This window comes from Canis lupus, chromosome 14 (assembly GCF_048164855.1).
Source record: "Canis lupus baileyi chromosome 14, mCanLup2.hap1, whole genome shotgun sequence".
NCBI lineage: Eukaryota > Metazoa > Chordata > Mammalia > Carnivora > Canidae > Canis > Canis lupus.
The window spans coordinates 21,278,778-21,295,223 of NC_132851.1; the positions used below are offsets into that span (position 1 = coordinate 21,278,778).

General features: G+C 42.2%; 1 protein-coding gene across 1 annotated transcript in view; it reads right to left on the reverse strand.

Moving 5' to 3' along the window:
• Positions 1–2,935: 2,935 nt before the first annotated feature.
• The window catches only part of SNTB1 (syntrophin beta 1), a 231,901-nt gene continuing 218,390 nt past the window's right edge, over positions 2,936–16,446 (reverse strand). The window contains exons 5-7 of the mRNA XM_072774351.1: positions 15,603–15,799; positions 9,694–9,884; positions 2,936–6,147 (exon numbers count right to left, since the gene is read on the reverse strand). Coding sequence (XP_072630452.1) covers positions 6,055–6,147; positions 9,694–9,884; positions 15,603–15,799 — 481 coding nt within the window. The 3' untranslated portion in view covers positions 2,936–6,054. The remainder of the gene's footprint in view (positions 6,148–9,693; positions 9,885–15,602; positions 15,800–16,446) is intronic.

Here is a 16,446-nt window from a genome sequence, read left to right on the forward strand (position 1 = left end):
ACTCAATTCCTTTGATCTAATTTTAGTTGAATTAGTTGTCTTTTTATTGTTAAATTATAAAAGGTCTTTATATATTCTGGATTCAGTCCCTTATCAGATATATGGCTTACAGATATTTTCTCCCATTCTGTCAGTTGTCTTTTCACTTTATAGCTTTATCTGTTTAGGTCTGTGATCTATTTTGAGTTAATTTTTGTGAATGGTATGATTAGGTGCCAATGCTGTATTTGGAAAAGTCCAATTCCAGGGCCCTGAGAGTGAAGAAGAAAGGGAGAAAAGAGGTGGGGAAGGCAGGAAAGCAACAATATTCACTGGCCACTGCTTCATGAGGCCCAAAGAAACATAGCCAGGCCCCCAGGGCGGGTGTGCTCAGTCACAGGGAGTGTCTCAGGATGCATGGTGTATGGAGAAACCATGTCTCTGGGAAGTTCACAAGAAGAAGGAGGAAGAGGATTATTTTCCTTCTTGGCTCCTTCCTATTATTATCTCTTGTTTGGCCCACAATTTAAACCCTGTCCAATTCTGGTCTGCTCAAACCACAATTAAACCCTGTCCAATTCTGGTCTGCTCAGGTCATAATGGCTGCTCAGTACGCCAGTTCTTATGCCCTACAGTGCATGGCTTTTCATCCAAGTCTGGAATTGAAGGCAAAACCCAGAAATTCAAGTATGCATCTCCTTAGCCTGGCTGCCTGGCAGCAGCCAGTGGGCAAGGAAGTTGGAGAGGCAGCATTTCTAAGCTAGCAGTGCGTTGGCTCTAAGTGGCAGAAACACTCAGGTCAAGCAGAGCCGGCTGTGGTGGTGCCTAAGGTTGGGTAAGCAGCTGAGAATCTAGAACACCAGACAATGGCATGGAGGGAATCTGAGGAGATGAACAGGATATGCCCAGTAGTAACAACCTATGCACATTCAGGATTTTTTTTTTTAAATTGATACTCCCTAACTGTAAGGTAAAAAAGTTTTAGAAAAGGAAAGTAATGAAAATAAAATAATATGCATTTCAGTATGGGGATGCCGGGGTACAACGACAATAAAAGATAAAGTAGTTGAATATTTTTACTCAGATTCAGTGTGAATGAGGCACATACAAAAGTAGTCCAGTGTTCTGTATCCATGACTCCTGTACCCTGTACACACTTACTTTGGCTGACTTGTTTTGATAAAATGTTTTATAAAATGCCCTGAACAAAACAAAAACACAGTCTTCCTTCCACATACATGGTAGTTGCATACCTAGAAAACTCAGGATATATTGAATCAGTCAAAAAATGTTTTCATATGTAAAATGTAGTCAGGGCCTAGGTGCACATAATTGTGTTTCACCTGCATGAACAACTCAGAGGACAAAACAACTGTGTAGGAAACAGTACCATTGGACGTGGGGACTGTCCTCCCATTGCATGAAGTCTACTAGCTGTGGCTCTTGTTCAGGAAATACTAAGTGTCCCCCATCCCCCATCATAGTGATAACAAAACAGCACTAGCACAGATTTCCAAAATGTCCTGGCAGTGCCACTCTTCCTGAGAATCACCTTTTAAACAACAAATGGAATAAATATTTATATATCTGTGTTTTTATCTGCGTTTTGCAGAAGTTGCATTTAGAAACTTTGTCCATATTAGTAATTAGAGATGGATTATTGTAACATTGCAGAATTTTCTACTGCATCATTGTGCTGGGATTTATTTAGTTATTGATGGTCTTATTGACCTTTTTGGCTTCTGGTTATAAATAACTGCTGTAAAGATAATCCTTATATGGTAGTCTTTGTGCACGTACAACTCAAGAATAAATTCCGATAGTGAAAAGGTTCATATATTTTTAAACTTTTATAAATATTACCAGTTACTCTCCAAATTGTTGCCAAATGTATACATACCTACCAATGGCCTGTTTTCCCATCACTCTCCACCACTAGGTATTATGGAGAGTTTTAATCCTAGCCAATTGTTCTTTAAAGATAAAAACAAGGAATTTTTAGTGTCCTATTTAAAGCCATTTTCAGATCATTTTATATTTCCTAGTAACCCTCAGCCTTGATTTGTCTTATTATATAGGACATTCATGTGGAAAAGAGATCGGACTTCCAGTGTTTTCTAGGGTAGAACAGGGCCATGATTGAAAGGCAGACCTAAGTTTTGGCTCTAAGAATATACAATCCTTGCCACAACTCCTGCCATCCAGCAGTGGAATGACCTGCCTCGGGAGATAAGGAGCTCCCATCCCGTAGATGAAAACTTTCAATTTCAGGCAGAATGAACAACTGCCAGGGATGTTTGGGAAGAAATGCCTGTGTAGTGGAAATAGTGGAAATAGTGTAGTGGAAATAGATACAAGGTTAATGCTTCCCCAAAAGTAGTACTTCGGCCAGTAGTGTATATAGGATGACTCTAGGTGCTATAGACTTTTTAAAAAAATTAATTAATGTATATTCGCTTTTCTGTGTATCTACCATGTTGCTATATTACTAGCAAATCATATACCCTAAGGTGCTAAGGTAGTATTGCCAAAATTATAAATAAACTTCGGGCACTAATGTGCTTGATAACCTCTGAAGTCTCTTAAAAGTGAGATTTTCCAGTTCTAAATGTAATCTCAATACTACTGAATTTTCAAATATAAAAAGACTTCTCAGCCATAGATGAACATTAATTCTAAGCAATTTGGACACAAACCAAGTTGTAGTACTACACAGGATTTGAGTATATGGTGCTTGGTGTACAAGAAAAATCTCATAAAAAGTTAGTTAAAATGAGAGCAAAGATCCCTAAGCCCCAGATAAAGACCCATCCTGAAATGATACACAAACACCCACACACAGCAAATTTTATAGTGGCATCTCCCTTTACCCATTAGCACCTTCCAGAACCAGTCTTAGAGGAAGAGAATAGCAGGTTGTGTCTTCATGCGACCATGAAACCACCAGTCTACGATATTCAGAGGTGAATATTTATTGAGTTCATATATAAATTTTACATGATATCCGTGATGCTATAAACATAGGCACATTTTTTTTTAACTCAAGGTACATTCAGAAATTACTCTCTGACCCCAGTCCACGCCAATCCCCTCAAGATGGAATATCTAGCATTTGTAAAACGATGGCCAGAAAGGCCCTTAATTTATTTTAGGAGAATGCATTTTTCAGCATTTTAATTCCATCAATTGATAGAATTAACTAAATGCCTCTACCTGGGTGTTTTTAAAGAGGTTTATGGTTTTTTTCTTCTAAGTTCAAGTCAGAAAAGTGATTGCTTCTATTTTCCTATTGGCCTTCTTTAAATCCCTGGGATGCTTAGGGCTCACCTAACCACATCTAGTAACAAATGGGTGGCTTCCCACAAAGTACAGTTAAAATATCAGTCATTTGTATTGATTTGCCCTTAAAGGACAAACGTGAATTTAATAATTCATTGATTCAAATAAACAGATTAAGCACAGAGCAGATCGGACAGAAACAAATTCCCCATAATGACTCAACTGATTCACTGACCGTACCCAGGCATGATCCAGACGTATGACTGTGTGTCATTCACAACATTCATAACACACATCAAGACAAGATTAGAATCTACAGTGTAAAATCATTGTAATGTCCTGAATTCAGAACAAGGAAAATTGGTGCTTGGTGTACAAGAAAAATTGAGTATTTGAAATTGATTCATCATAGCCACTCTGATATGCTACACTTTAACTCTGAAGGAAAAAAAGATTCATATACATAATTCTCTTAGTAAAATTGTCTACTTCTTGCTAATACATTTTAATTCAGAAAATGTATTAATTTATTCAAATGTATTTTCTAAAATATAAATATTTAAATTAAGTTTTTATAAATGCAGAGAATGTAATTTGTTGACCCCCACCCAGATATTAATCAGTCTAAAACTTAACTGATGAAGAAATATTTGTAATTATGATCATTTTAATTTGTCTATAAATATAGAATAGGATCTTTGCAATTTAATTATGAGTAATTAACTCATACTTAATGTAGTACTGAGCACCTTAGATAACATATTGTTGAACTATTGTCATTAATATATGTATTTTAATGTTATTTACAATGCATAATTCTCTTGGATAGCAACATTCCAGTGACTTTGGAAATCTGTAATGAAAGAGTGCAGTATAATTTACAAATGCATCAAAGCTTTCCTACACTATTCAGGGTGGAACTTCACTCTTCAGAATTTTGAAATGGGAAACAACAACGAAAAAAACAGTGGCTGTATTTTCCAAAGTGTTTTTTGTCTTGTCTTATTTTATTTTATTTAAGTAATCGCTACACGCAACATGGGGCTTGCACTCATGATCCTGAGATCAAGAGTTGCATGCTCTACTGATGGAGTCAGCCAGGCACCCCTGTTTTTGTTTTTTTAAAACACTTCCTTCAGAAGATGCTTTGTAAGTAAGTGTAGGAATGGTACATGGGATCCTCCCTTGAAGAATCACACGGTGTACCTTAAAGTCTTTGAGGAGACCCATAATCATTAATCTGTTTAACGTTTTTTTATCTCAATATTTAACACATTTTTGATTGTCAAACCTCTTATTTTCACTGCTCTTGCAAAACACCTCTCATTCCATGCCCTTTGCAACTAGTGTTATATGATACAAGCTTTGGACACTGCTTTGTAATTCAATAAACATACATCTCAGTGGGCAAAATTACATTCCTTTAAAACCGTTTCACTTTTAAAAGCTCTTTGCATAGGTATGTACTGAAAGACAATTCTGAAAAAACACACAGGTCGATTCCAGAGCCTCTGTTTAGGTAAAGTACATGGGAAAGAAGGGTTATGAATGCTTACAGAAACTCTAGAGCTTATTTTTAAGGTTTGAGGAAAGTGACTCCAAAATTCAGTAATACGGGTATCTTTTTGGTGAATTTGCATTGAAAGGTAAAAATAAAAGCAATAAATCAGTATTATGCTCTATGTTTTTTGAAAATATTCTTGTAGAAAAATATCAGGTCATTATATTATTTCCCTGGAATTCCTAAGAGCTGTGGATGCTGTCAGAATTATATGAGGCTGCTCTATGACTGGTTCGAAAACGCATGCATACAAGCACAGGCAGGAACAAGGGTCCATAAATTGCTCAGTACTGCCACTGAACACCACAAAATGGGGATAATTAGTTAACCTTATGTAAGTTGTTTTCATATATATATATGTTATATATATATATGAGATATATATGCTACATATATATCTCAAATGACAATCTTTTAAAAAAATATCCGTAATTTGCTTTCTATAAGTAAGGCTATCACTCTTGGCTCTAAGATAACCACACCTTGGTGTGAGTGCAGCCCCCAGATTAATCACCTTTCGAGCACACTACGCTTCTGCACCGCAAAGCTTTGCAATATAAACAGTCTCCTTTGGCTCAGATTCCACCAGCCTACAGCTCAGATCAGTATCTGAGGCTGTATTTAATTCCTGCTCAGCATATGCTAATGAGAATACTTCAGAATCATTCTACATCATTGAAAGATAATTCATTAAGAAAAAAACTACAGCTGCTTCATACTTAAAGAACAGGTGGGTTTCCATTTGAAGCGCTGCTCGTTCCTTACCAGCAAAAGCCAATTCAATTAGAAGTAGGCAATAAATCACAATAAAACAAGGGATCACTGCTACTGGGGGCGAGAGAGGTGAAGATGTCCATTCCTCGTCCATTCAGCTCTTGCTTACCTGGGTGAACCAGTTGCCTAGAAACTGGTCTGATTACGATCTGCGCATGCTGTTCTAACGTTCACGATGTCCTTCACTGTCATTATTTCAAAGCTATGCTCTGACTTCCCTTCGCCCTCACCTCTACCCTTCCTGCTGCTGTTCTAAAAAGCCAGCTCTCTTCTGATATTCCTCCTGGTGTTTTCTTGGGGGTCCTCCCTTGTAGTTGGTGAAGCTGACAGAGAAGTCGGGGATAGTTCAGAGTACTCGAGATCTAAAGCTGACCGTGTGGCATGCCACATCTGGTGCGCTGCTCACGCCACATGGTGTCCGATGTCGCACCCCGGTAGCACAAAGGAGGTCACCCCTCTCTTCAGGCCACCAAGCCCAGCCTTGTGATCTTCGCAGACAGGAAGGAGTGAATGATGAAAACAATCGGCTTGGGGCAGGAATGAAGGTCCAGTTGCTGAAATTTAAAAAGACAGTGTGAGAGATTTGAAAATTAATGCTTGATAACAGAAGAGCGATTTACACATCAAACAGATCCGTGCACTTCCTGCTTTTAAGTGTTAATTGGAGCAATTAAGGTTTTAAATCCTCGCCCCCCCCATGAGATTTAAAAAATAACTCTTTGAACTTATTTCTTACATCCCATATATTTTTTTCCAAAATAGGTTCTGTGAATTATATATACTAATAGCATAAATATTGATGTTGCCTTTCTTGACCATCAAAACCATCTGTTTTTGGTATCACAATAGTGATATTATTTAGGTCGGGTGAGGTACAGCTTGAAGCAGGACTAAATTTCACATCTTGAAGATTCAGTTTGAGTCTTAGTTTTAACACTTAAAAAAAAAAAAAAACGCTTTTGAGAAGGACACCTGGGTGACTCAGTGGTTGAGCACCTGCCTTTGACTCAGGGCGTGATTCCAGGATCCTAGGATCCAGTCCCGCATCGGCCTCCCCCACAGGGAGCCTGCTTCTCCCTCTGCCTATGTCTCTGCCTCTCTCTGTTGTCTCTCATGAATAAATAAATAAAATCTTAAAAAAAATAAAAATACTTTTGAGATATACAATCTTGGATAAGTCGATATTTTTCCCAGTTCTACCTAATCCACAGGGTAGTTAGAAGATTAAATGAGATACTGTGTGTGAAAACTCCGAATCTGGAAGCCCCTGCTAGGTAAGCTGTGTCCCCAGAGTCCTATCCCCTTGGATTGTTGTGAGCATTTGCGTCATGCATCTGTGAAGGCCCCTGCTAGAACTACCCTTCTCAGCATGTTCCTACCTTGGCCCAGCACACGACCAGAGCATAAGAGGCGCATTTTTATCACCTCATCTAAATCAGGAAAACTCGAGGGAGGACTTGTTCCCAATTGTCTCCTGCTGATGGCACTGTTGGGGGTCTTAACAACCTGAATGTATAACATCTAGCAAAGTTAGGGTTATATGTATCATGAACCTGGCACCGTGCTAAATGTTTCCTATATACCATCTTATCTAATTTGCACTAAACCCCTGAGAGCTTATTGCTATTATCTGCATGCTTTATATTTTTTTAAGATTTTATTTATTTATTTATTCATGAGAGGCAGAGACACAGGCAGAGGGAGAAGCAGGCTCCCTGCGGGGAGCCTGATGCAGGACTTGATCCTAGAACCCTGAGATCATGACCTGAGCCGAAGGCAGACGCAAAACCACGCCACCAGGCGTCCCTATCTGCATATTTTATGTGGGAAACTGAGATGTGAAGAAGTTTGGAAACCTTCTGAGATCACGGATCTGACAGGGAAGAGTAAGTGTGGATTCAGAGGTAGGGCTCTGCGATGCCAGAGTCCGCGTGGAACCACCGTATCCTGTTTCACCGACAAAAATTCAACTTTTGGAAGGCATCTTAAAGATGATCTGCTTCACTCACTGCATTTTATGGACAGAGAATCTTAGATCCAAAGAAATAAAAGGACTTGCCCAAGACAATTGGTGAATTAGTTATAGACGCGGAAAGAGAACACGGGTCTCTTGAGCTTCGGTTTACTCCATTCCCTACAGCACATGTCTGCTCCCTTCCCCAGAAAGGGCCTGGTGGGGCCTTTCTCCTGGGGCTGCATCACCAGGCCTGGGGAAGCTGTGCGTGAACTTGCACTTCCCAGCCGAATGGACTGGCAGCGAAAACTCGGCCCTGCCTAAATCTTCCAAGTCAGGTTGTAATTACAAGCTTCAGAAAGGCTGAAATTTAGACATAAGTGATTTTCCTCACAGGCAAAAATAGCCTTGATTTGTCAAGCCATGGATAAGGCCAAGAGACTTTTTTTTATTTTTTTATTTTTTTGCTAGGGAACAGTCACTTTTAGGAAATAGCACACAGTTGAGTGATTGCTATAGAGCAGCACCTGAACTACAAGTATTCTTAGTAAAATGGACTTTCAAATCACTTGTTTTTTTCCAACCTGGTGCTTCAGGCTGAACTTACTGATCGAAACACACAAATGACAGCAACAAATTCCTGTAAAATCCTGCAAATCCATCTTAAAGGTTAGGAAGGAACATGGCCAAAAACTGTTTTCAGTGAGTTCAGATCAGCGGTCAGGCACAGGGTGTTGACCTCATCCCCACCGCCAGGGGCACCCCCAGGGAGAAGTGGGCAGCTGGCTGGGCTAGTGGGGTCTCGCCATCCAGAACAGCGGGGCCGCCATCCCCAGTGGGGACTCTGAAAGGAAGGCCTTCTGCTCTGAAGTGTGTCTCGGCCCTTCCCTTGGGTCAGCCCCTGCGTGGCCACCCTGAATGGTCTCCAGGGAAGTACCAGTCAGGTGTCACAGAGATCACGGGGGAGGCTGGAGGTGAAGGGAAGGCCAGAGGCGGCACAGAAATTACTGGATCTTTAAAACTGAGGTTTACCGGAATGCCTGGCTGGCTCAGTGGTCGAGCATCTGCCTTTGGCTCAGAGCCTGATCCCGGGGTCCTGGGATTGAGTCCTGCATTGGGCCCCCCATAGGCAGCCTGCTTCTCCCTCTGCCTGTGTCTCTGCCTCTCTCTCTCTCTCTCATGAATAAATAAAATCTTTAAAAAAATTGAGGTTTACCTCTGTATTTTTTTATATTTCCTCATCCCTGTTATCAAGCAGAAGCCGGTAATTATTTCTTGACTAACCAGTGACTGGGAAGCACCCACACAGAGCCTAGTTATTACAAAATCAAGGTCCTCATAAACGTTCTACATTTGACAGCTTAAATGAAATGCTAGGTCTTCCTGAGAATGTAACAACTACAGGTGCTAGAAAGAACAAGCAATTCTCACCCTTCTGTGGAACAGAATATACTTTTTTTTTTTATTGTAATAGGCAGTAAGGATCACAGGAAATTGTGAATTTAAACACACTGGCTATTTGCATATTATTGATAGAAGTATAAAAGTTACTTTAACTGGCAAATCTATTCATTTTGTTCGGCATTATTCTCCATTAGCAAGAAACTTCTGGGCTCTTGTCTGGCCTTCCCTCCACGTGGGTATTGCTCACCAAGTTTCTCTGTTTCCTGCTGCCCCTTCCACTCTGCTCCTGGCTCCGCCCCTCCACTGTGCTCCCCATGTGCTGAGCTCCCCAGAGCCCTCCCAGGTGGCCGGTCCTGCTCAGCTTACACCCCTGCCCCCCCAACACCCACACACCAGCACAATGTCGAGGTTAGATTAGATGCTCGATGCTTTTAAAAAATGGTGTATTTTGAAGCTGGTGGATCCTATTTGATAAGCATTTAATGGTGACTTTGTAAAAGTTTCCTTAATTCAAAAATGTAATCGGTACGCTGGTGGAAAATGAGACCGAAGTAAGGAACTTTGGGATAACTGGATCCAGTCATAGTTTCTCAAGGATCCTTAAAGACACGAACCTGCAAATACTCTGTACATAGTCAACAGCTAAATAAATAATAAGGCAGTGTTTTGTTTGCAAGTCATCACAGACGTGTTGCCCGATGGAAAATAGATGAATTCACGCTATCTACAGAAATACACTTACAATCTCTCCATCTTTGCCTCCAAAATCTAAGTACAGCATCCTGATTCCATCATCTGAAGACATTTTCAGCTTCTCATAGGGAGACTGTATGATGGTCTTGGGAAAGGCACCCTCCTGCGGTTCAGTGGTAATAGAAAATCCATTCTCATAATGTACGGTCAAGCGGCACTCCTGGTTTTTGTAGGTGCAAGCTGAAGGGGAGAGAGCAGAGACAGCAGGAGGAAGAGCGCGCTCCGTCCTTCTCCCGGGCACGCACTTACCTCGCAAGTCTCCTCAATTCCAGGGTCAGCCGCATGTTCTTCTCAGGTTGAAAACTCATCGTTGCTCATGAAAATATTCTCCTTGGACGGATTTTGATATTGTGATTTAACTTGTTCCATGAAACCAAGGGAAATAAGCTGAAAGAACTCCTTTTGCTGGGACTTACTGAATTTTATCCGGGCCCCAGCCTTATCTGACCTTCTGGGAGCACACAGGTAGGCAGGTGTGCTTGCCTTCCGCTGGCCTTGTCATCGTCATCATCACACACACATACACGCGTGCACACATACCCCACTGCTGTGCCCACTACCTGGTGCAAGAAGTGAACCTTCCTCCGTTCCATCACCCATGATAATAAATATAACACAACTAAGAAGGTGGGAGTGAGTAGCTTAAAATAATCCCATTTAAAAAAAATGTCAAAACTCATTTTATAGATAGAAATGAGTGTTTTAAAACTTTCCCTAATGATCTGAACGTGGGTCCTGGGGAGCTGGGTTGCAGAAAGATATCAGACGTGGCTCCGTCCATGCGGAATGCTGTTTCCCGTCTCTACCCGGTGTGACCCTCAGGAACCTCTCAGGTGGTGGTCACCAAAGTACCCTCTGATCCAAAGGAACAAACTAGAACCTCTTGATCAGGACCGGCGCCAGCTTTTATCTGTGGTCCTCACTGTGTCTAGGAAGAGATCTCAGCACTCGAAACTTACAAGCTGGATGGGGGGGGGGGCTGCCCCAGAATCCTAGTTCCTATTTAGGAAGACTTGTGAACGGTTCAAACCTGTGATCAAAGAGCTCTGAGAAAGGTTATTAAGTCTCAGATTGGATTTTTTTGCCTCACAGAACACCGCATTTAAGAGACCCCGGCAAGTAAATTGGCTCAGACCTTCAAATACATCTGAAAGCTCTTTAGGGAAACCAGGACATTTTCTTGGCTGGGAATGGGGGTGCGGAGGGCCAAGAGTAAGGGCATCGTGACCGCTCTATCCCATCACTAGCTCTGCTTGGCTTTATAAACCAAACTGAATTTCACCTTACCCCAAACTTCTGGAGCAGGACCTTAGCTTAGGTGAAAAAAAGCAAAGCTCAGACAGGTGGGATGTGTCACAATTTAGGTGGCTTAGAATTCAAAATTCAAGTTCTTTCCACCTTGTGCCGAGTATCTTCCTCAGACTCTGGCAGTCAGGATACAGAGGGACGTGGAGAGGGATCTTAGCAGAGAGTCAGGAGTAATAACTGCGGTGGAGGGCGGGTTGGGGGGATCTTCAGAGTTTGGGGGAAGGGACAGGGGACTGCTCACAGAATGAGGTGGCTTTTAATTGAAGCTCTGGCTAAAACTGTACCCCTTCCTCCGACTTCCCACAGGCACCTCTCAATTTGTAACTGAGGGTTGATTTTTCCCAAAAGTGCACTACGCCCTCTAATAGATTTCTGAGTCCTCGTGAGCAGAGCCCCTGCATCAATCTCATCTTCTCAGGAGGTCCGCAGATCCCCGCCATCCCCGCAGGCCCAGGATGGCCACAGACAGTGGCATGGGTGTCATTCTGCTTCTCATCTTGGATCCTTGTTTTTGACACTCTTTGCACTTTTATTATCTGGAGAATAAGTGGGCAAATGAGCTTTAAACATGATTTTCTTTTTCCTTCCTCTATATTTGAATTTCTCTTTCCTTCCTCTATATTTGAACTTGAATTTTCTATACTTCCTCTATATTTAAAGAGGTAGAGAGGGGGAGAGGGAGAAGGAGAGAGAATCGCAACTTCCTCAAACTCTGCCCTCAGATATTCTGAATCAGCCAATTGTGCTTACTTTCAATTCTAGTTGACCTCAGATGGTGTTCGCGGCCTTTATATAATGGGATTGGTTATCTGACGGATGTTCTCAATCCACACGGGACAAATCGAACACATTAGCAAGTTAATTGAAGCTCTGATGAAAACATAAGGCCCGTTCCCCCAACTCCCTGAAGGCATCTTTCAATTTGTAACTGGGTTGCACCTGTGGTCATTCCAGAATTTCTTCTCTCCCACCCTCCCTACCCGCCCCCCCCGCCCCGCCCAACTCACTGCACACGGTGTTTTGTTATTTCCTTTGGCTGGTCTACCAACAGCCTCATGGCTTTCCACGTAGAGTTCAGCTTATTGAGTGAGAAAGATTTTACAAAATCTGTGGAATGTAAACGAAACCAAATCCCCTTGGCCATCTCCATTCTTTCCTAGAACACTCCTGAATTTGTTGCAAGAAGTGTGAACTTCTCCGGTATTTACAGATAGGACTTCAGTAAGTCCAGTTTTCTGGTTTTCCCAACTCTCAGATCCAAAACTCTAGTTTTTCTTGCTATACAGATTCAGCATGGAAAAAGAAAACCGCTTTTTTTTTTTTTTGATACCCTCAAAAGGTTTCCAGCAATGATGGAAAATAGTAGGGAGCTCCAACCAGTTTCAGGGTAATTACAAAATAGACATGGATTTTATGGGAGTTGCTGCAGCAGAAATTCTATAAAATATCTGGTTTTCCATGTTTGCATGAGTAGAGGAAATGTGGAGAAAGCTTACTACACAGGGATGTGTCTCCCATCTTTTAGACTCTTTTAGACCACCCCTGAGTGCCAGGGGATGTTGCTCCCTGGTTCAGTGCTGCTCCCAGGGGGCTCCGTGGCCCAGCATCAGCACCACCCGGGATGTTATTAGGTACACGTTCTCAGGCCCCAACCCCAAATGGCTGAATCACCTTACCAATCTCTGGGGGTGGAGGTCAGCAATCTGAGGCTTTTACGAGTAAAACAAAAAGAATTTTATTTCCATTGTTGTTGTTAGTGTGGCTAATGTTTGGAAACGCTGTACCTAAGATGTCTTGTGGGAAATCTGTTCCTCTAGGGCAGAGCTGTACAACAGGATGCTGTGCCATGATGAAAGTGTCCCAGATTTGCACCATCCAACATAGTAGCCATTAGGCAGGCATACATGGTGACTGAGCCCTGAAAATGTGGCTGGTGTGACTGAGGAATTCACTTAATTTTAATTAAGTTGCATTTAAATGGCCACACATGACCAGAAGCTAGAATACTGGACAGCAAACGTCTGGAGAAATAATTACAAGAGTAACAACCAATAACATGCAATGAGCGCTTACTATGTGTCAAGCACTGTGCTAGGAGCTTTACATGGATTATTTCTCTTAATTCTTGACAACTCTGTGAGGTGGGTACTGTTATTTCCTTCTTTGTACAGATGAAGAAAATAAGAGATGAAAGTAAGAGTTAAGTAAGAAATTAAGAGGGGCACCTGGGTGGCTCAGTGGTTTTGCGTCTGCCTTCGGCTCAGGTCATGATCTCAGGGTCCTGGGATCAAGTCCTGCATCAGGCTCCCCGGAGGGAGCCTGCTTCTCCCTCTCCCTATGTCTCTGCCTCTCTCTGTGTCTCTCATGAATAAATAAATAAATAAATAAATAAAATCTTGTTAAAAAAGAGAGAGAGGGCAGCCTGGGGGGCTCAGCGGTTTAGTGCCGCCTTTGGCTGAGGGCATGATCCTGGAGACCTGGGATCGAGTCCCACTTCAGGCTCCCTGCATGGATCCTGCTTCTTCCTCTGCCTCTCTCTCTCTCTCTCTCTCTCATGAATAAATAAATAAAATCTTTAAAAAAAAAAAAAAGAGAGAGTGAGAGATTAGGAAAGAAATAGGACTAGAATTTGAATCCAGGCCTGACTTAAATTCCACAATGTGGCTATTACCTTATTCCTCACATAGAGGAAATGAAAGAACAGGCAAGAAAACATGATAGAAGAGGGTGAACAGAGGGTATGCAAAGACACAACCCCGTGGGACTCAAAGTTGAATTTACTGGAAGACTGTTGTTGAGGATACCAGCTACTCTGTGGCATATGCCCTCTTTATGGGTGACCCCAGGAGACCGGGAAGAGAGGTCGGTTTTAGATCTCAGAATCAGGAGCAACAGCATTATGAACACTGTCACCTGTACATTGTGCTGGCTGCTGAAAATCACTGGGTTAATATAATATGGAATCCACCTTAGCAAATGTACAAGATTTTATTCTATTTATTTTTTAAAGATTGTTTGATTGCTTGATTGATTTTAAAGAGGTAGAGAGGGGGAGAGGGAGAAGGAGAGAGAATCTCAAGCAGATTCTAAGCTCAGCACAAAGCCTGACATAGAACTCAATTTCATGACCTCAAGTCACGACCTGAGCCAAACCAGGAGTTGATGCTTAACCAACTAAGCCACCTAGGTGTCTGATGGACAAGATTTTATAGCATATACTTTATTTATTCATGCTAGCTGAGATTCACATTAGTTTCCAGTCTCTAATTTTACCTTTGCCCAATTAAAAAATTAACTTATCTCTATATATTTACATATAGATGCATTTATATCTGTCGCCTATCAACCACCTTTCTTTTCTTTTTTCCTTTCCTTTTTTTTTTCTTTTTTTCTTTTTTTTAAATTAACCACCTTTCTATCCAGCCATCTGATTTGGAGAGTGGCATGAAAATTATTCATCGTAGCTGTCTGAACAGAATGAGTGTCTTTCGACCAGTGGTACAGCAGTGAGATCCATGCCTCTGCAGACGCTAGAGTCAATAAATGTCTTTCAATGTCTTTCAAATGACACAACCTAGTGTTAAAGTCAGTTCTGTTATTTATTAGTTGTGTGATCTTGGACAAGCTACTTAACCTTTCTTAAGGATTTGCTTTCAGATTTGGTAAAATCAGATTGGCAAGGGAACTGTGAGGATTAGAAGAGATAAGGCAATGAATGGTTTGTGACCTGAGATGTGCACACACACACACACACACACACACACCCTTGAATCCAAAATTCCACAAAGCTAAGCAATGTTTACACTGATATTTGTATTCCATTTAATTTTTTAAATGTTGGTCTTGCCTTGACTCATTGACTTCTGGACCCATAATAGGGTTGTCTCTCATAGTGTGGAAAACACTGAGAGATAACACATGAAATACCTGGCACATCATGAGGATACGCAATAAATAGGACAGTATAGAAGGGTTCTTCCTTCTATACACATGTGATCCATGTAAATAATCCATGTAAATCCCATTTCCCCCACTGATTAGTCCTTTCTTACAGCTCTGCATGAACATGGCTGCACACACTTCATGCTCCTTCCATCCTGCCTCAGTTTCAACATTCATACCAGGGGCAGGGATCACTGGTGGCTCTTCCCAAGGCTCCGTCCTTTGCTGTTGAATCCCACTGGATGCCTCTGTTTCCTGCTTTTTTTTTTTTTTCACAAACTGGTTCCCCAGTTTTCTGACCAACTCTCTGACCAAGAACTTTATTCTGTGATAAATTTCCCAGAGTCAGTCTCTGCTGTTTGTTTATAACAAGAACCCTACTAGTGTGTACCTCAAAACTCATGCTCCCAGGAAGCTATCCAGGGGCTGCAGGTAAGAAAATGACATCTGACTCTCCAAATTACCAACTTTTCTTGAATGGAGATGGAAACAGGCTTTCACTGGAGTAGGGCCTACAGTGCCCTAATTTGGAGGAACTGAAGTTCACTTCTAGAATTCTACACAGCCCAGAAGGCCAATAACAGAAACGACCTTGGGCTGAGGTGGAAGAGAGGGCACGTTGGTCCCATGAGAGCCAGGGGCGCCTACCTGTGGTGACTTCAGTGACCAGCTCTGCCGAGTTGTGGCAGCCCTGCACTATGCTCCTTGTCCAGTGAGACAGGTCCCTGCTGGTCTCAGCCCTAAAGAGGTGTGTTTCGATCCCCTGCCTGGTGCCCGTCCGGGTAGCAAAAGACAGATCTGCACCAGCCTGGGGCGATCCTTTGCCTGGACCTGAATGGACCAGCCTGTTGAGAGAGAGAGAGAGAGAAAAATCATCAAACTGGAAATCGCAGTGTTCACCTGACTTGTCACCTGGGAAAGGCTCCCATATGGGTGATTTGCTCTGTTTTCGGCCCTAGACCTGAAGGGTCCGCTCCAGCCTCATCGTCCCTGTGCTTTCTCTGCCTACTGCTCAGCCGGTTCCTCCATCGGCTTGGTGGGACTTATATTTGCCCGGGAACTGCGTCTGGTGCAGAGAAGCTGAATGACAGCCCTTTAATGAGGCAAACTCAACTATCTTTACGCGGCCAAAAAGAGAATTAAGAAAATGCAAAAGAGGGACGCCTGGGTGGCTCAGCTGTTGAGCACCTGCCTTTGGCTCAAGGCGTGACCCCGGGGTCCCGGGATCGAGTCCCACATCGGGCTCCTTGCATGGAGCCTGCTTCTCCCTCTGCCTGTGTCTCTGCCTCTCTCTCTGTCTCTCTCATGAATAAATAGATAACATCTTAAAAAAAAAAAAGAAGAAATGCAAAAGAGAACAATTTAAATGGCATATAAATCCTTCCCTCTCCAGTCCATTCCGGAGCTTGTGTATACCCCAGCATGAGCACGACCCGGGGTCCTGGGCTAGCTTTCGTTCCCCCGGGGTTCCTGGGGTTGGGAGCACCTGGCT